Source organism: Poromitra crassiceps (genome assembly GCF_964638095.1).
Source record: "Poromitra crassiceps genome assembly, chromosome: 8".
Taxonomy (NCBI): Eukaryota; Metazoa; Chordata; class Actinopteri; order Beryciformes; family Melamphaidae; genus Poromitra; species Poromitra crassiceps.
The window spans coordinates 39972314-39992313 of NC_139629.1; the positions used below are offsets into that span (position 1 = coordinate 39972314).

The window sequence follows — 20000 nt, forward strand, 5'->3', positions numbered from 1 at the left end:
TGTCTGTCTCTGTCCACAGCAGGGACCAGCACTCCTCCACACGTCCCTCTGTCCATCTCTGTCCACAGCAGGGACCAGCACTCCTCCACACGTCCCTCTGTCCGTCTCTGTCCACAGCAGGGACCAGCACTCCTCCACACGTCCCTCTGTCCGTCTCTGTCCACAGCAGGGACCAGCACTCCTCCACACGTCCCTCTGTCCGTCTCTGTCCACAGCAGGGACCAGCACTCCTCCACACGTCCCTCTGTCCGTCTCTGTCCACAGCAGGGACCAGCACTCCTCCACACGTCCCTCTGTCTGTCTCTGTCCACAGCAGGGACCAGCACTCCTCCACACGTCCCTCTGTCTGTCTCTGTCCACACAGGGACCAGCACTCCTCCACACGTCGTCCTCCTCTGTCCGTCTTTCACCCTTTCTCCCTCTTCACATCTTTTCCTTTTCAGAATAAGTCCATGATGGGAAGTCTTGTGAATTTACATCAAGCTGCAGTGAAAAATCGTAGTTCGCAGCCAAAAAACAAACAATAAATTATGTATTTTTTGGCTGTGAAATCTAGTTTTTTGATGGAATCTTGATGTATATATTTTGACTCAGCTGTCACCTATACTGAAAGAGTGCCTGTCCTTTCTACATAAGGACCGACTGCAGCGCCCCCTACCTCCTGTTTCTGTCCATCCTTTCCTTTTATTGCCTTGTGTTTGTGTCGTGGGTGGGATCACCGTGTCGCGGGGTTCCCGCGTGTCGTCAGGACTTCCTATCCAGCCAGCCAATCACCTTTCTGATGCCCGTCCTGCATCCTGCATAATGAGGCACTTACAGATAGCGTCTGTAGGGATTTATAGCCTTTTAACTAGTAATAGGGGTTATATTCTGTTGGCTCCCTGTGGAAAGTCCTGATGGCTGAGCTCTGGAGCGATGCTGTGGAGAGGTCACAGAGGTCTTTGTGCAGATGAGTGGGATCTTCTAGAGGCACTGGGAGGATTAGATGCAGCATGACGACGCTTCAGATCTACTCAGCTGTGGAATATTAGCACTGACATGCGAGTAGAGGAGATCACATTGAAGTGTAGATTTCTGTGCTGCTGCTACTCTACAGTCACAGAGCTAAATGCGTTGTAGCCCTCTACCTAAATAGCTATGCTACTTGCACGGGAACACATTTTGTGTGTGTGTGTGTGTGTGTGTGTGTGTGTGTGTGTGCATGCACGTGTGTGTGTGCACGTGTGTTGCCAGTGAGACCCCCTCTCTCTGTGAGTGAAATGTTTCCTCAGAGAGAGCAGTGTGTAGTAGGTAGGTGGTAGGTGACGGTTAAGGGCAGGAAGTGGCAGGGGTTCTGAGACCGGGTGGGGCGTTGGACGACGAGAAAGGGGTGGGTTCATTCGGTTTTTTTTCCCGGCAAACTTTCCGCTTACGAGAAACTGAATGAGTGGGAGAGACTCAATAGACACACAGACTGGCTTCTCTGCACAGGGGCAGTGTTGCCAGATTGGACGGTTTTCCGCCAATTGGGCTGTTTTTGGTTGCATTGTGTGTGTGTGGGGGGGGGGGGGGGGTGGTTAATGGGCTTGGGCGGGTTTACAGAGTCCCTTGCTTCCACAGACCTGCAGTTGCTTGGGAGGTTTTGTGTGCGTTTTTGGCGCTTTTTGAACGGTGTTTGGGCTGGAAACCATCAGCTGTATCTGGCAACACTGCACAGGGCCTCCAGTAGTTGCAGCGGTTGCAGAACCCAATAGTCACTGGGTTGCACAACTGGCCAGCGTCTGCTCTGTATCTGAGTAATCAATGCCTGGTGCGGCCTGGCTTCCAGCTGGAAGTCTTTTCGAGGAGGACTCCGCTTTACAAGTCATACCAATGGGAGTATCAGTGATCGTATGGAGCTCCATGAGCAGCTTTCCCCCGTCGTCGTCAGAATCTTGGTTCTGATGTTTGTGAAACAGCTTTGGACTCTTGGACCCGCTCTCCTGCTGCTGGGCATGTTCTTGTATATTTACAGTTGCCTCCCTCTGAATATGAGTCGGCCCGAAGCCTCTGCTGATTGTGTGAACGATTGATTTTTTGCCGCTTGGAGTCGCAACCAGAAGTTTTAATGTAGTAAAATAAATGTGGGTTGTTTTATTTCTTTATTTCTCTCTCTCTCCGCCTCTCAATTTCTCTGTCAGCTCTATGTCTCTCCAATGGTCTCTCTCTCTCCCTCCCTCTCACACACACTCCACTAGCCCATCCCCCCTTTCTTCAGCATCGCTCCCATGTGGGGCGGGCCTTTTGAAGCTGTGTGTGTGTGTGTGTGTGTGTGTGTGTGTGTGTGTGTGTGTGTGTGTGTGTGTGTTGAGGGGGGGTACATACATTGGGCCCAGATGTCTGCATGCTCTGTTGTGGAACTTGCTCTGCCTCTTGTCTCTGAACAGCATGGTTGCCATTGTTGTTGAGGCTTCCTTGATGAATGGTCAGACCGAGGAGGGGGGCAGGCTCACTTGTTGGTTGCATTGACGCCAGTGTGGAAGTACTAAAAAACTGCACTTCCTCACTCAGCCACTTGAAGCTGGCTCCAAAAGGGAGTCACTCCCTATTCACCCCCATGTTAAAATACCCACGTTTACAGCAGGAATAAACATATTTAGTACAGCCCGGCACAAAAAAAAAAAACGGTTTCGGGCTCTATAACTAATTTCCCCTTTCATGTCAACTACACCGTTGGCAGTTGTTGGATAATGTTATTAATAATTTATAATTAATAACCGGCTTTAGGATGGCGGGTGGGAGCCAGACAAGTGTACACGCCAACATCAAAGTTGTGCCGTGGATTAACTGGAGAGGAGACTGAGGTGACTGATGGTGATGTGAGTGGCTTTGATAGTGTGTGTGTGTGTGTGTGTGTGTGTGTGTGTGTGTGTGTGTTGTGTGTGTGTGTGTGTGTGTGTGTGTGCGCGCGTGTGCGTGTGCGTGTGCGTGTGTGTGTGTCTGTGTGTGTGTGTGTACAGTGTCCCGCCTGGAAAGGAAGTGTGGTGGCAGCTGTTAAAACACAAGGCATTATGGGACACTATCAGATACACCACAATTGTGAAGGAACACGAGGGCAGTCGGAGTGAATCCTCCAGTGTGGAACAGCCTCAGCAGCAGTGGGGGTGAATCCTCCAGTGTGGAACAGCCTCAGCAGCAGTGGGGGTGAATCCTCCAGTCTCCAGTGTGGAACAGCCTCAGCAGCAGTGGGGGTGAATCCTCCAGTGTGGAACAGCCTCAGCAGCAGTGGGGGTGAATCCTCCAGTCTCCAGTGTGGAACAGCCTCAGCAGCAGTGGGGGTGAATCTTCCAGTGTGGAACAGCCTCAGCAGCAGTGGGGGTGAATCCTCCAGTGTGGAACAGCCTCAGCAGCAGTGGGGGTGAATCCTCCAGTGTGGAACAGCCTCAGCAGCAGTGGGGGTGAATCCTCCAGTGTGGAACAGCCTCAGCAGCAGTGGGAGGGAATCCTCCAGTGTGGAACAGCCTCAGCAGCAGTGGGGGTGAATCCTCCAGTGTGGAACAGCCTCAGCAGCAGTGGGGGTGAATCCTCCAGTGTGGAACAGCCTCAGCAGCAGTGGGGGTGAATCCTCCAGTGTGGAACAGCCTCAGCAGCAGTGGGGGTGAATCCTCCAGTGTGGAACAGCCTCAGCAGCAGTGGGGGTGAATCCTCCAGTGTGGAACAGCCTCAGCATATCAAACCACTAATGCTCAGAATAAAGGTCCTCATTTTCAAGGCTTCCTCTTTCCATCTTCTTCAAGCTGGCTTAAGGAGCACACTTGCAAAAAAAAATCAAGATTGCTGTCTTTTATGAGCAACAATAGCTTCAAATAATGTAGATTTCTAAAATGCCCACAGCCTCACATATCCTGTTCTGCTGCCCAGCCTGGCAAACATTCACTTTTGACAAGATTTGGTTTTAAAAACAAGCTGAAAGTCTTAATTGTGAAAGGACTATGTATTGTATCTGTTTACACTTTGAATATATTGTGTCAAGTTAAATCCAGAGTCATGCCACATATCCAGAGATTTCATGAAAAGGTTATCATCAGAATTGAATGACTGAGAATTTGGTGGGGTTTTATACAATTATTACCTTATTGCTGTTCTTTCTTGAAGTGCAGTGCAATTAGTTTTACAGTACAATCAGACTGTGTCCAGTGAGTGAGGGAAGCATCGTTGAGTAGTTTTACAGTATGGTCAGACTCGCCCCTGGTGGGTAGCGGGTACGGTGGCACAGTCGGTAGCGCTGTCGCCTCACAGCTAGAAGGTCCTGAGTTCGATTCTCGCCTGGGACGCTGTGGGCGCTGGAGTTGTGACCCCTCCATATCTTCAGTGCTTACTGCCCAGGTGGGCTATCTCGTCGAGTTTGCATGTTCTCCCCGTACCCCCCAGGGGGTTCCTCTGTACATAACCCCCCACTAAAAACATGCAGAAGATCGTCATCCGACCAGTGACGACAACATCTGAAGTTGGTCCCCGGGCGCTGGAAAGAAAAAGCGACCACTGCTCCTGGCCTGCCCCCTGGAGGAAAGGACAAGCCTGGATGGGTCAAATGCAGAGGACATATTTCACCGGCCACCGTCAGCATGAGTGTGTGTTGTGGCCGCATGCATGTGTTGTAGTGTGTTCGTGTGACAATAAAGACGGGCTTCCGTCTGAAATCGTGTTTAAATCGTGTCTCGCTCCCCAGTAGGAGGCCAATACGCTCTGTTCTCCATCAACTCCACTGATGGGAGTTGAGCTGGCACAGTGCAGGCCAGGTCGTCTCCTCTCTCTCTCTCTCCATCTGTCACTCTGTCTCTGTCTCTCCTTCATGACCTGCTCATCTTAATCAAAGACTAGCTAGTGCAGCAAGAGGACACAAGCTCAATGAAGCCAGTGTTTTGTAGTAGTTGTTGTTTTTAGCTCAAGAGAGTGGGGCTGGAGTGGACAGTATTATTTTTGGGGGGGAAATAAAGTAGATGGAGATAGCATAGCATAACATGAGAGAAGTATTCACCTTATGTAGAAGAGACAGTCTGGCTTGAGAGACTAACAGGAAGTGTCAACACAATCATACCGCGGTTGTGTTGACACTTCCTGTGGCAGAGCCTGCTTCCAGTGAGTCACACTAGCTTTGACCAGAGAGACCATCTCTGGTTTGAGCAGGTAACACACACACACACACATTCTGAACAGGAAGTCGTAACACAAACGGGTCAAGTGGGCGGGGCTACATAAGGTGAATACTGGGATTGGTACATATCTGTACTTGTATGTACTGTATCCACAGAATGCTTACTCTCCTCTCGTCTCCTCTCCTCCCCCTCCTCTCCTCTCTTCTCCCCATCTCTCCTCCTCACCCTCCTCCCTCCTCTCCTCTCCCCTCCCCATCTCTCCTCCTCACCCTCCTCCCTCCTCTCCTCTCCTCTCCTCTCCCCATCTCTCCTCCTCACCCTCCTCCCTCCTCTCCCCTCCCCATCTCTCCTCCTCACCCTCCTCTCTTCTCTTCTCCTCTCCTCCCCCTCCTCTCCTCCCTCCCCTCCCCTCCTCTCCCCTCCTCTCCTCTCTTCTCCCTCCTCTCCTCCCTCCCCTCCTCTCTTCTCCTCTCCTCCCTCCTCTCCTCCCTCCCCTCCTCCCTCCTCTCCTCCCTCCCCTCCTCCCTCCTCTCCTCCCTCCCCTCCTCCCTCCTCTCCTCCCTCCCCTCCTCTCCCCTCCTCTCTTCTCCTCTCCTCCCTCCCCTCCTCTCCTCTCCCCTCCTCTCCTCTCTTCTCCCCCCCTCTCCTCTCCCTCCTCTCCTCTCCTCTCCTCCTCCTCTCTCCTCTCAGATGTGCAACAGATGGCTATCGACTGGCTGACCGGGAACTTCTACTTTGTGGATGACATGGACGACCGCGTGTTTGTCTGCAACAAGAACGGCCAAACATGTGTGACCTTGCTGGACCAGGAGCTGTACAACCCCAAAGGCATCGCGCTGGACCCTGCCATGGGGTCAGTGTCCTGCCTCCCTCCTGTCATCATGACCCCTGACCCCACTCACTGCCCAGTACTGTCCTGTCATGACCCCACTCATTGTCATGACCCCACTCTCACTGCCCAGTACTGTTCTTTGGCAACGTCCTTGAGGAAAATTCCGTCTTGTGATCAGGCGATGTGCTGACTAAGCAGCCGGTCAGCGATCAAAGCACTTCCTCCAGATGGAAAAGACACACACACACATTTTTGCGTGCTATGTATAGCCACGCAAACGTATGCAGCAGACACGTAGGAGGACACGTATAGCAGCGAGTCACAGACACTGATGATCACGTGATCACTGACTCAGTTTCCTCATACTGACAGCTTACATCATAATGTTCCTTTTTTCTCCAAACGATCACTTCTGCATTTTGCGTTTAATGTTCTGGAAATGTGGGTTCACCCATGCGAGGTGGAGATAGACTGCTCTGAGTGGGATAAAGTTGAGAAATACTGCAATATTTAAGCTGAATATGAATGTGCATGTACAGTAGGGCCGCACGATATGGACCAAAAATGATATCGCTGTATTTTTAGGCTGGATGGCGATACGTCGCCATATATATCTCGGTATTTTCTACAAAGTGTTGAGGACTAAATGTTCCGTTGTAAGTCAAAGTCACATGTGAGATGTGAAGACTCAGTAATGTAGATATAATGCCGGCAAATAATAGAACAGCTAGAACAGGTTGGTAAGTTCAGAAAATTTCTTAAATGTAATGTAGGCAGCCTTTAAAACCAGGAAAAGACTACACTTATGCCATATATCACGATATTACGATATCCAAAATCTAAGACGATATCTAGTCTCATATCACAATATCGATTGAAGTTAGATATATTGGCATAATGCCCAGCTACAATGTACAGTCATCCAGTCCCTCTGGTCTTTTAATTTACGTTTTATTAACCCATTGATACCTGATGCAGCATTTGTGTGCGTATCCCTTTAAGACCGCGAACCGCGTTAACGTGGTTCGCGGTCTTAAAGGGATACGCACACAAATGAGGGATATACACGCAAATGCTGCATCAGGTATCAATGGGTTAACAGATTGCCTCGTTCCGTCTCTCCTGTCCACCTTAACAGCCATCTTGTTTTCTCCACCTCTCTCGCTACAGCAAAGTGTTCTTCACAGACTACGGCTCCACGCCCAGGGTGGAGCGCTGCGACATGGACGGTCAGAACCGCACCAAGCTGGTGGACAGCAAGATCGTCTTCCCCCATGGGATCACCCTGGACCTGGTCAACCGGCTGGTGTACTGGGCCGACGCCTACCTGGACTACATCGAGGTGGTGGACTACGAGGGCAAGAACCGACACACCATCATCCAGGGCCTGCTGGTGAGGAGCGGAAGGAAGGAGGGATGAATGAGATGGATGAAACACCAGTGCACACATAAAACACACACACACAGGCCTGGGTAGTTAAGCGGTAGATTCCCTGCCTTCTAACACGAGGGTCGCAGGTTCGAGCCCCGTGTGACCTTGGTCGGGCATCCATACAGGCACAATTGGCCGTGTCTGCGGGTGGGAAGCCGGATTAAGGTTATGCGTCCTGGTTGCTGCACTAGTGCCTCCTCTGGTCGGTCGGGGCGCCTGTTTGGGCGGGAGGGGAATAGCGTGATCCTCCCACGTGCTATGTCCTGCCGGTGAAACTCCTCGCTGTCAGCTGAAAAGAAGCGGCTAGCGACTGCACATGTATCAGAGGAAGCGTGTGCTACTCTACAACTCTCCCAAGATTGGCAGAGGGGGGTGGAGCAGCAACCACCGGGACATGCTAGCAGGGAATTGGCCCAGTACAACAACAACAAAAAACACACCTAATACTGACACACACTCCTGTTTGTTCAGCCTACTGGAAGGATTTGAGCTCTTGAACGCCTCCCAAACAGTAATAAACCCCAGTGCCCCTTTTGACTTTGTCTTCCCTGCCAGAGCGCAGAACATCTGCTATTGAAATCTGTCTCGTCACTGATTTACTCCCGTCCTCCTCTGAGACCTCCACTGTATCTTCTGTTCCAGTCGTCGGCCTGTACATCGAGGCAGCGCGAGGCGCTCCGCTCCCTCCAGGGGGAGCCGCTCTTTTTTTTTTTTTTTATTGCCTTGATTGATAGGACTTAAAGACTGTGTGATGTTCCTGGCTAGTGCCTCGCTAAATATATTAGTCTGGTGAAGCTTGGCTCCAGCTTATAGTGGAGTAATGATCCTAATGAAATCAGGACTGCAGTGGTGCGGGGCGGGGTGGGGGTGGGGGGGGGGGGGGCGCTGTGGGGCGGCGCTGTGGGGCGAGGGGAGGGGAGGCGGGGTTAATATGAGCCCAGCTCATCCATCTTTGTGACAGTAGAGGAGAGCAGCTCCACACACAACAGACCCTCATACAACTGTTCACCATGCTGCCCCCTGCCAACCTTACACTAACATGTCCTCTTTCTTTCTCCATCTGTCTGTCTTTCCCCCGTCTCTGTCTCCCCCTCTGTGTGTCTGTCTGTCTCTCTCTATGTCTGTCTGTCTTTCTCTACATATAGTTCACTATGATAAACACTACATATAGTTCACTATGATAAACACTACATATAGTTCACTATGATAAACACTACATATAGTTCACTATGATAAACACTACATATAGTTCACTATGATAAACACTACATATAGTTCACTATGATAAACACTACATGGGGAATAGTGAGTGAGTGAATGAGTGAACCTGTCCGAACACAGCGTTTGTGTGTCTGTCTGTCTGTCTGTCTCCATGTGTGTCTGTCTGTCTTTCTCTCTCTGTCTCTCTGTCTCCCCTTCTGTGTCTGTCTGTCTGTCTGTCTCTCTCTCTCTCTCTCTCTCTCTCTCGTCGGTCTTTTCAGGACCAGAATCTGTTTAATGCTGATTAATTGTTTGGAGGAATGGTCCAACGTGCAGATTTTGCCAAGCAGCCTGCGAGACAGAAATGTGTTACACAAACAATATTATGCAAGCCATTACTCAATCCGCTTTGAGCTGTTTTATTATTCATGTCAGTTCTCTGAGAGTTTACTTACTTTGATTCAACTCAACAACACAACGTTCAAACTTTGCTCCCTGTGTTGTTTCTGTGCCCTGCAGATTGAGCATCTAAATGGCTTGACTGTGTTTGAGAACTACCTGTACGCCACCAACTCCGACGAAGGCAACCTCAACCCCAAGACCAGCGTGATCCGAGTCAACCGCTTCAACAGCTCCGACTTCCAGGTGGTGACGCGGGTGGACCGGGGCGCGGCCCTGCACGTGTACCACCAGCGCCGCCAGCCTCCAGGTACACAGCCCAGCGCCGACCAGCGCCGACTGGGAAAAGTCCATTTGATACGAGTTATAGTCTCTGGCTCCAAGCCCAGCAACTCACTCATTTATTCACTCTCTTTTAGAGCTGAATCATAAGAAAAATAAAATAAAAAAATAATCGCAATATGCACTTCTGCATTTTCCAAATCGCAGAGGCTGCAATTAATTGCTTAAGAGACGAGGGAGGTTGTCCAAAATGAATTACTAAACAAGGTATTTTAGGGCTCTGGGTAATCTTTGCTCCATAAATCACAATATTGCTGCAAACCTTTCATCATACTCAAACTCACTGCACACCGATATCCACATTTTATTAATAACAAAATCACAAACAATTTATACATTCTAAAGACTTGATGAGAAAAAAATTACTTGATATGAATCTCAGATTAAATCCCAATTAACAATATTCTGTCAAATAATTGCAATTTGTTTTTTTGTCAATATCTTTCAGCCCTACTCACTTTGCATCAATTTGACTGGTTCCTCCCTTGTGTGCGTTGTCTCATCCATGATCCATTGATACCATTTGGTAGACTTCTGTTGTGTAACACAGTGTCACATTGTCTTTGGTGCCCCCTCTCCTCTCCTCCTCTCCTCTCCTCTCCTCTCCTCTCCTCTCCTCTCCTCTCCTCTCCTCTCCTCTCCTCTCCTCTCCTCTCCTCTCCTCACCTCTCCTCTCCTCTCCTCTCCTCTCCTCCTCTCCTCTCCTCTCCTCTCCTCTCCTCCTCTCCTCTCCTCCTCTCCTCTCCTCTCCTCTCCTCTGTTCTCTCCTCTCCTCTGTTCTCTCCTCTCCTCTCCTCTGTTCTCTCTTCTCCTCTCCTCTCCTCTGTTCTCTCTTCTCCTCTCCTGTCCTCTCCTCCTCTCCTCTCCTCTCCTCTTCCCCTCTCCTCTCCTCCTCTCTTCTCTCTTCCCCTCTCCTCTCCTCTCCTCTCCTCCTCTCCTCTCCTCTCCCCTCCTCTCCTCTCCTCTCCTCTCCTCTCCTCTCCTCTCCTCTCCTCTCCTCTCCTCTCATCTCCTCTCCTCTCATCTCCTCTCCTCCTCTCCTCTCCTCTCCTCTCATCTCCTCTCCTCCTCTCCTCTCCTCTCCTCCTCTCCTCTCCTCTCCTCTCCTCTCCTCTCCTCTCCTCCTCTCCTCCTCTCCTCTCCTCTCCTCTCCTCCTCTCCTCTCCTCTCGTCTCCTCTCCTCTCCTCTCCTCTCCTCTCCTCGCCCAGTGCGCAGCCATGCGTGTGCCCTGGACCCGTTTGGGAAGGCTGGAGGCTGCTCTGACATCTGCCTGCTGGGCAACAGCCACAAGACGCGCACCTGCCGCTGCCGCTCTGGATTCAGCCTGGGCAGTGACGGCAAGTCCTGCAAGAGTGAGTATGATAGATATGACAAAGACAATCCCTTACTCTTATTTCAGTTCATGTATTTGATGATTGTGATGGATTAGCCTGGTAAAAAAAACAACAACATCCGGATAACTTGACCTCACGTTCCTGTTTCACTCTGTTCCTGTTCCTGTTCCTGTTCCTGTTTCACTCTACGTATCAGTCCGGACTCTCAGCCGCCCGCATCGCTTTCAGTGGGCGGGACTACTTGCCTTGACAGACAGCAGTGTCGCCCAATCCAATCCAAATCCACTCGGAAGAAAGGCAAAAACATATCTTCCACCGCTGTGTTGACTTACTGATGTTAAACGTCACCGCTCGTTGCTTTGGGAGCCGCCATTGTTTTGCCAGCGGCGCCCCTGATTGGCCGGTTACGTTGTCAACTCCGAGGCAGGTGCCTGATTGGCCTGCGTACATTCTAATTTCTGGAAATTGCTGAGAGCCCCAGACTGATATGTAGAACGAAACAGAATGTGAGTTGGTGTGATCAGGATGGTTTCACCAGCTTGGATGATGGTGACTGTGGTGATAAAAGGTGTTTCACCAGCTTGGATGATGGTGACTGTGGTGATAAAAGGTGACACTGATGCAATGAGGGTTTCTTTCCCCTGGTGCAGAACCGGACCACGAGTTGTTCCTGGTGTATGGTAAGGGTCGTCCTGGAATCATCAGGGGCATGGACATGAACGCCAAGGTGCCTGATGAGTACATGATTCCCATTGAGAACCTGATGAACCCCCGAGCTCTGGACTTCCACGCCGCCAGCGAGTTCATCTACTTTGCTGATGCCACCAGCTACATCATCGGCCGGCAGAAGATCGACGGCACAGAGAGAGACACCATACTGAAGGAAGGTAAGGATGGAATGTTAGCTTTGCATAGGATTGTAGACACAGTGGTTACTCTATAACCACATCCTGGCTATTTCTGTCTGAAAATAATTCAGTCAAGTTATTCATCCATCAGGCCCATAGACCGTACAATAATATGGACGTAGCTGCTGTGACATCCACCATTGGCTTGTGAGTTTAGCTTTTTTCTTTTGCATTTTGACCGCCGCCAGAAGCAGCTAGCGCGAGAACATGGGTTTCCCACAGAGCCGTAGCGCTGCCTGCAACTGCCTGCTCAATCACTGGACAGGCGACCTGTCAATCACACCTCAAAGCATAGTCTAATTTGTCATCTATTTGACTCAAAATAGGACCATAGTTTACAAAATGAACTTCATGCTGTGTTGAAGAAGACTTGAAACTAGCGATCGAGACCATAATCCCATTAAGAAAGCATTTACTGAGGTCATAAAGCAAGTGAGAAGTCGGGTCATTTTCCCATTGATTTCCCTGCAACCGGACATCTGTTTGGAGCCCCCCCCCCCCCCCTGCTGGCCATTAGAAAGAATGCAGGTTTAAGGGACTTCAATTGGCTTCGTTTTTCACAAAGGGAGCTACCCCCTTGATCGAGCCATCCATCCATCCATGGTCCAAAACGTTTGTTCCTCTCTCCTCTGTTCCTGGGCCCAGGTATCCACACAGTGGAGGGGATAGCGGTGGACTGGATGGGAGGTAACCTGTACTGGACAGACGATGGGCCTAAGAAGACGATCAGTGTGGCCCGGCTGGAGAAGGCGTCTCAGACCCGCAAGACACTCATCGAGGGCAAGATGACTCACCCCCGTGCCATAGTGGTAGACCCCCAGCATGGGTGAGACACTGGGGGGGAAAGGCAGCGCACCAAAGCCATCTCATCTCATCTCATCTCATCGTCCGTCATTTGAGAAATGATCAGCATTAGTGGTTCTTCCCAGTCATTCCATCATTTCTTCAGACAAGTCATTTGGACTGTGCTATATTACAGCCCTGGAGATGAATCATTAACACTAATAGCCTCTATAGATCATGATAGGCGTTTGCTTTTAGAAGATTTTGTGCAAATTCTAATAGATTGATTGTTCAATCTAGACTTTATAATCAAAATCTAGAATATTCTAGATTTTAATGTAGAATATTCTCTCATAAAGTTATTGGTTATTTCGTTTGGCTGCTCCGGTGTGCAGCCTATAAGAGAGTCTGAGGGTTTGTGTCACTTTTACTTGTGCACTTGCACTGTAGATGTTTGTTAAGACTCAGTTATGTTGGTGTTGATTGTGCGTGCCTTTGTGTGTGGATCAAGTTTTCAAAGCATTTTTGGGGATTATTCCTTCCTCTATTTTGTGTGTGTGTGAGACGTTCTATCAAAGAGTATGAATAGTCAAAGCCACTTCTTCTCATCAATGTGATGACATTTGCGTCCCCCTCTTCCAGATGGATGTACTGGACAGACTGGGAAGAGGATCCCACAGAGAGCAACAGAGGGAAGATCAAGAAAGCTTGGATGGATGGTTCCCACCACCAAGTGTTCCTGACCAGCAAGACGGTGCTGTGGCCCAACGGCTTGAGTCTGGACATTCCCCAGGGAATCCTCTACTGGGTGGATGCGTACTACGACCGCATAGAGATGGTTTACCTCAACACCACTGCGCGTAAGGTTGGTAGTGCGGGGGAAGATATTTAGGTGGTGGTATATTCACAGTGGGTGAAGGATACACCACTCCCAACTGATTCTGATTGAAAAATAAATAAAGGCTCTATCCCGACGTTTGGGCTCTAACTTTAGATTTTCGTAGTTTCTTGCATTTGAACCATCTTTGGTTTACTGGGACCACGGGTGGCACTGAGGTAATGTTTTGAGACCTGACCCCTCTCTCACTGAGTGTGCTGTTTCCTTATTGCCCAGGTGGTGTATGAGGGACAGGAACTGAACCACGCCTTCGGCTTGTGCCATTACAAACAATTTTTGTTCTGGAATGAGTACCGCGGCGGCAGCATCTACAAACTGGACCAGGACACCAAGACGGTCACTTTGCTCCGCAACGAGAGGCCGCCCATCTTTGAGATCCGGGTGTACGATGCGCACCAGCAGCAAGGTATGTCTTCTCGTTCGTGCTCACCTCACGACAAGTATCAGTAGATACTTCCAAGTGTTTGATCAGCTGTTGGAACTACCTGCCTTCTCGGCTTGTCTTTTCGTTTTCTAGGTTCCAATACGTGCCGAGTCAACAACGGTGGCTGCAGCAGCCTGTGTCTCGCTATCCCCGACGGCAGGTCCTGTGGCTGCGCTGATGACCAAATCCTGGACGTGGATAATGTCACCTGCAAAGGTACTTAGCCGCGTCGACCGGGAGAACCATTCGCCCCAAGATCGATCTGGGAAGTTGTGTGGAAAATGCATTACTCAGCAGGAGCTGAGAGGCAGTTAAAGAATCCTGGACTGCACCCTCCGTTTGAATTCTACACTCTTTGCCAAATCTGGGGGGGAAATTTCAAAGAGCCTCCACCAATATTGTCGTAACTACAAAAGAGACCAAAGCTGACTTACGCCCCCCCCCCCCTCCCTCCTCTCCCCCAGAAAGCTTTGTTGTATTTTGCCATTCAGCCCTTGTCTCAATAACATCTCTGTCTCTCACTCGTCGGCAGCCAACCCCTCCTACGTGCCCCCGCCTCAGTGCCAGCCCGGGGAGTTCGCCTGTAAGAACAACCGCTGCATCCAAGAGCGCTGGAAGTGCGACGGGGACAACGACTGTCTGGACAACAGCGACGAGGCCCCCGAGCTCTGCCGTGAGTGTGTCACGTCATCGCCATGGTTACGCAGCAACACACAGATCAACAAAATTCTGTTTTAAGAGAGCGCGAAGCTAACGAGAGCCAACAGAGCGCTAACTGTAGTTTCCATGCGTGTAATGGGGCCGTAATGCCTCTTCATCAGGAGATAGTGAGCACCAGGGGACTCGTTATTCTCGGGTCTCACACACTTGATTTGATGTGACACTTTTCGAGGATGCCAGAGGCATGATCTGGCCCGGCGAAATGGTACAATATCAAATACAGAAGAGTGTCAGAAAAGCAATCATCGTAGTGTTTCTCTCCCCCAGACCAGCACACCTGCCCTACTGACCGCTTCAAATGCCAGAACAACCGCTGTATCCCCCTGCGCTGGCTCTGTGACGGGGACAACGACTGTGGCAACGATGAGGACGAATCCAACACCACCTGCTCTGGTATGGACAGAGTTATTTATTTAGAGTTAGTTATTTGTAGCTTAGGGCCTAGAGCAGTGGTTCTCAAATGGCGGTCCGGGGACCCCCCAGGGGTCCGTGGCACTTTGCCAAGGCGTCCGCGAAAGGTTTTCAGGGAAATAAAAATAAAAACTTTTTTGTTGTTGCAAAAGCTTCATAGTTCAACCAAAATATTGTATGCTTTAAATCTTAAAATGGTTCATGGATTACATTCTAATCTAACAAACCTATCAATTTAAAAGTCAAGCACGTCACCGTGGAAACAATTAAGCTTAGGCCAAAATCACAAATCAAAATGAGGGGGTCCCCGGCTGAAAAACATTTGAGAACCTCTGGCCTAGAGAGCGATCATTTTAGTTTTCACCACTTTTTGTTTGTTTGTCCGGCAACAAGATATCACAGAAAACAACAAACAAACTTCTTTGAAACTTTGTGGACAGATCGGCCTTGGGCCAATGAACAATTGATTCGATTTTGGTCGTGATCCAGATCTGGCATTTCCACTGTTAGGTGATCAATATTTCTGAGCCTTAACTATGAAACTAGCAGAGATGGAGACATTGCAAATCCTAAGGGTAAGTTTGCAGGGTCAACAAATCAATTTAACAGAACATTTAAGTTATAAAAGGAAGGATGTCATTGGGTGTCACAGCAAGTTAGAGAATTGTTCAGTGTTCAGCCTCTTTTCTGGTTGACCTGAGAGAGGGAGCATGCAGGTTGAGAGAGGAAGAGAGGAGAGGACCCAGAACTGAACACTGAGGAACGCCGGGCTATTAAACCTGGGAACAGGTAGACAAGTTGGGATGCGTTAGTTCTGAGCGAGACCGGTTTAGATCAGTGCTGTGGATGTCAACAGCATTTTGCAACAGCATCAAAGGCTGCAGTTGAATCAGTGAGACTGGGCTGAAACCAAACACTGCTCCTTGGATAATAGCATTGTTCCTTTTATGAAAGCTGCTGTACGGAGGAAGCCTGAAGCCAAATTGAAGGAGGCGATAAATAATGTTTGAATGAATGAAGATAAAGTGAGAGTGCTGCTTTGTGAGCGATAACTATTTATTTATTTTACAAAGAAGGAAGATTGTAACTTGATCTGTAATTTTTCAGACTTGTAAGCACGATGCTGGGCTTCTTCTTTAATCATGATGTATGTACTGCTGCTTTGACTGAGTCAGTAATAAAGCGATACGTTTTACAATCACACTTGGAACTATAAACGTAAAGATAAACTACAACGATAAAAAACATTTAAATTGTTATGAGTCAATAGAATGGCTGTGTTCACACTACAACTATAATAACTATAATATAGTTGTAACCATTCTATTCTATTTCAATCTTTTTGATAGTTCTCTTTATAGTTATAGTAAGTGTGGATGGGCCTTAAACCTTCTTAGTCCTGCTCCCCCCATCAGCCCGCACGTGCCCGCCCAACCAGTTCCACTGCGCCAGCGGCCGCTGCATCCCCATCTCCTGGACCTGCGACCTGGACGACGACTGCGGGGACCGCTCCGACGAACCGGACTCCTGCGGTGCGTCTTCTTCCCTTTGCTTCGCTGCACCTTTCCCGGCGTTGCGTTTGTTTGAACGGCGCACGGTTTGGTTTTTGGAGTGACACATGTCAAGTGTGTTCATCTTATTTGAAGCCTCCTCTCTTTGCCACCTTCCACAGCCTACCCAACCTGCTTCCCCCTGACCCAGTTCACCTGCGCCAATGGCCGCTGCATCAATGTCAACTGGCGCTGTGACAACGGTGAGTGACGCCATCTTCTTTCTCCTTCCATTGATTAAGCTGTGTTTCAGTGCAAAGTAAAACGGCAACATCACCTGTGTGTGTGTGTGTGTGTGTGTGTGTGTGTGTGTGTGTGTGTGTGTGTGTGTGTATACACATCAGATCGGCAATTAGGCGCCGCCCCCTTTTAGGGGGAAAACACAAGCCTCTCCCCGTTGACTTCAATGTAAAACAGCACTACCCCAAAAAAATTATAGAAAAATAACAGAATCAATCTCGTTTATTAATGACTCCAAAACACAATGACATGACAATATATGTCATATTACAACTCAATGGAGTTGAGTTGAGTTGAGCCCATAGAATGGGCAAGATACACCGGAAATATGACTTTGACCCATCTAAAATCATGTAACTCATGTCACATATTTACTGTACATGACAGCCCCGAGCCAAGTAGCCTACGACGACGCTGGGCTCCACTGCAACAGCATTTAATGTCGGAAGACTAAATTAGCAACAGGCGGACACCGGAACTAGGTCCGAGACGGGTCATGAGTCACATGATTTTAGATGGGTCAAAGTCATATTTCCGATGTATCTTGTGCATTGTGTGGCCGGCCGAGTTGTAATATTGTCATGTCATGGTGTTTTGGGGTCATTAATAAACGAGATTGATTGTTATTTTTCTATCGTTCAGATTTTTTTTATTTTACATTGAGGTCAACGGGGAGAGAATTGTGTTTTCCCCCTAAAAGGGGGCGGGAACATGTGCCGCCAGCAGCCGCCTACAAAATGACGTATTGCCGATCTGGTGTATGTGTGTGTTAACCTTTGACCTTTTTGTCCTCACGTTCAGACAACGACTGTGGGGACAACAGCGACGAGGCAGGCTGCAGCCATTCCTGCTCCAGTGTCCAGTTCAAGTGTAACAGTGGCCGCTGCATCCCAGAGTACTGGACGTGTGACGGTGACAATGACTGTGGAGACTACAGCGACGAGACGCACGCCAACTGCACCAACCAGGGTGAGCAGCAGCACTGTGCCTGGCAAGCAGCCGGAAATGGCCCTGTCCTCCTAGACCTTAAGCCTCAGACACACACACACTGTGCCTGCCAACATAGATATTATATTACTATGACAGGTCACCGCAGGCTCCGCCAATTCTACCAAATGGTAGCAGCAAGTCTCCTAAATTGTCACGTGACTCCAATAGACTCAGACCTGCCGAAAGTCTCTCAAGTGGCCGTGGAAGTTGGGCCGTCTTGCTTGAAATCCCATAGTCTTTGCTGCCAATCAGAGTGATTTCTCTGCCAGCTGACCAGCCAATCAGAGTGATTTCTCTACCAGCTGACCTGCCAATCAGAGTGATTTCTCTACCAGCTGACCAGCCAATCAGAGTGATTTCTCTACCAGCTGACCAGCCAATCAGAGTGATTTCTCTACCAGCTGACCAGCCAATCAGAGTGATTTCTCTCACTGACTGCCCGACAAGCCCGGCTAGTGCCAACGGTGCATGACGCACCGCAAACACTAGTGTGACAGACGCTCACCGACGGTCCAGGCATTGCCGTCGCCTGTGTGTGTCAGGGGCTATAATTGCTAAGGCATTTTCTCCCCTCAATGCCCGTGTAGACCAAGGGGAAACCTCCAGTTATGAAAGATGAAACCAATGCACAAGTGCCTTAACGTGCACTCTTTCTAATGGGAAAAATACCCTAATTCTCATGTAATTTATGACCTCAGGAAACGCTTTCTTCATAAATTCATCATTTTAATCGTTACTTTGAAGTCTTCTCCAGTACAGCATGTTCATTTTGTAAATGATCATCATCCCATTTCGAGTAAAGTAGACGATAAAGATGATTGACAAGGTGGCCCGTCCAGTGATCGCACAGCTTCGCGGCTCCCGCACCAATAGCACGCGGCTCTGTGGGAAACCCCTGTGGTGTGTAGACAAGAGATCGCATTTGTGCCGCGTCTTAAGTTACCGCTCTATAAAAGGAAAGACAGTCGACACTAGACAGTTTATTTTGCCGTGGCTTTATATCGTTGCCAGTTGTACCTCGGTCGAGCTGTCATCACATGATGTGTGTATTGTATTTCACCGTGTTTATATGTTGCTGTTTGGAGTTTGAGACGTTGTCACAACGCAGACTGGGGGCTGCTTCCTCCTCCGAGCTCTCCTCTCCTCTCCTCTCCTCTCCTCTCCTCTCCTCTCCTCTCCTCTCCTCTCCTCTCCTCCTCCTCACGTGCCCGTGCCTGCCCTCTCTCTCACTTCCACTTAGCCTCTCAGACACATGGTCTGTGTTGCTGCGCTCCGGGACATGTTGACGCTTTGTGGTGAGATGCGATTTGAGCCCCGTTTTTTAAACACAGCCACACGCGCAAACAATGAAGGTCTTCCTTAAGGCTCGTGCAAAATGGGACAGATGTTTTGACACCGCTGCAGCAGTGATATGGATGTTCATGTCCAGAGGTAAAAAAAAAAAAAAAAGCTGCTGGCTCGGAATGATGGCTGATGTGGGAGGGTCACATTTGTGTTGGTGAACATGATTGATTACAAGGGGGGTGGGGGGGGGGGGTCAATTCCCACACGCACTTTTCACCTCTACATTGATTTATCCAGAATGTATTTTTTTTTTTTTTTTTTTTTTTTCGTTTATTGAATAAGGACAAATGCATTGAACATGATTTCATGTGACCTACAAAACAGATCTCATGCATACAGGTTTCTAGCCGAGGCTAATTTGCAACCCCTGTCCCTGGTTATAGGCCTTTACTATTAAAACAAAAGTTCCAGAGAAAGGTTAAAACAGTACCAAAACGTTAAAAACGAACCATATAAAACGGAACAAAATAAAGACAAAAACAAAAGCAAAAACACAAAACGGATAAGGACAGAAAACTAAAATAGTACAATACTTAAGAGTAGTAGAGTCGACGTCGCACACGAGGAGTCGAGGACCTTTCTCAAGACGTATCAGTCATAAATTGGCATCGTGCTTAAAAACAGCCCATAATCGCATAATAGTCCACAGCTGTGTTGGAGGTGTGTCCTCCATGGCCCCACACAACCGTTCACTCGTTCAAAGAGTCCTGCAACTGTCGAAACATACAATATCTATCGTATCGTACATGAGGGATCAGCCGAGCAGCATTTTGGTAAACAAACCGCGTCACTGGGTGGCAACGGCAATGGAACCCTATGGAGCATGAGCGTTGGGAGGCTTGAGTGTCTGACTCTAGCCGGCTGACTCTGTTTACATTTTGAAAAACTGCGACAGTTCACACAACTTTAACGCGACATGCATATATTATACATCAAACTCTTGAGCTAATTCTGCTCTCACTCATAAGGTCAAAATATAAGCGATGTGATGTATACTTTTTGAGATATTAACATTTGTTTTGCACAACTCATACTAGTTAACTGTTGTGCGGTTCTGCATTTCTGGGAGGCAAGTGAC

General features: G+C 48.9%; 1 protein-coding gene across 1 annotated transcript in view; it reads left to right on the top strand.

The window, feature by feature from the left end:
* The window catches only part of LOC310780707 (low-density lipoprotein receptor-related protein 1-like), a gene marked incomplete at its 5' end in the record, with an annotated part of 157296 nt that overhangs the window by 63979 nt on the left and 73317 nt on the right, over positions 1-20000 (top strand). Inside the window, 14 exons of the mRNA XM_083641218.1 lie at positions 5805-5967; positions 7117-7339; positions 9098-9287; positions 10529-10672; positions 11305-11541; positions 12208-12388; positions 12988-13210; positions 13460-13649; positions 13761-13883; positions 14200-14340; positions 14655-14780; positions 16214-16330; positions 16471-16551; positions 17390-17557. Of these exons, the coding sequence (XP_083497344.1) occupies positions 5805-5967; positions 7117-7339; positions 9098-9287; positions 10529-10672; positions 11305-11541; positions 12208-12388; positions 12988-13210; positions 13460-13649; positions 13761-13883; positions 14200-14340; positions 14655-14780; positions 16214-16330; positions 16471-16551; positions 17390-17557 (2307 nt within the window). The remainder of the gene's footprint in view (positions 1-5804; positions 5968-7116; positions 7340-9097; positions 9288-10528; positions 10673-11304; positions 11542-12207; positions 12389-12987; positions 13211-13459; positions 13650-13760; positions 13884-14199; positions 14341-14654; positions 14781-16213; positions 16331-16470; positions 16552-17389; positions 17558-20000) is intronic.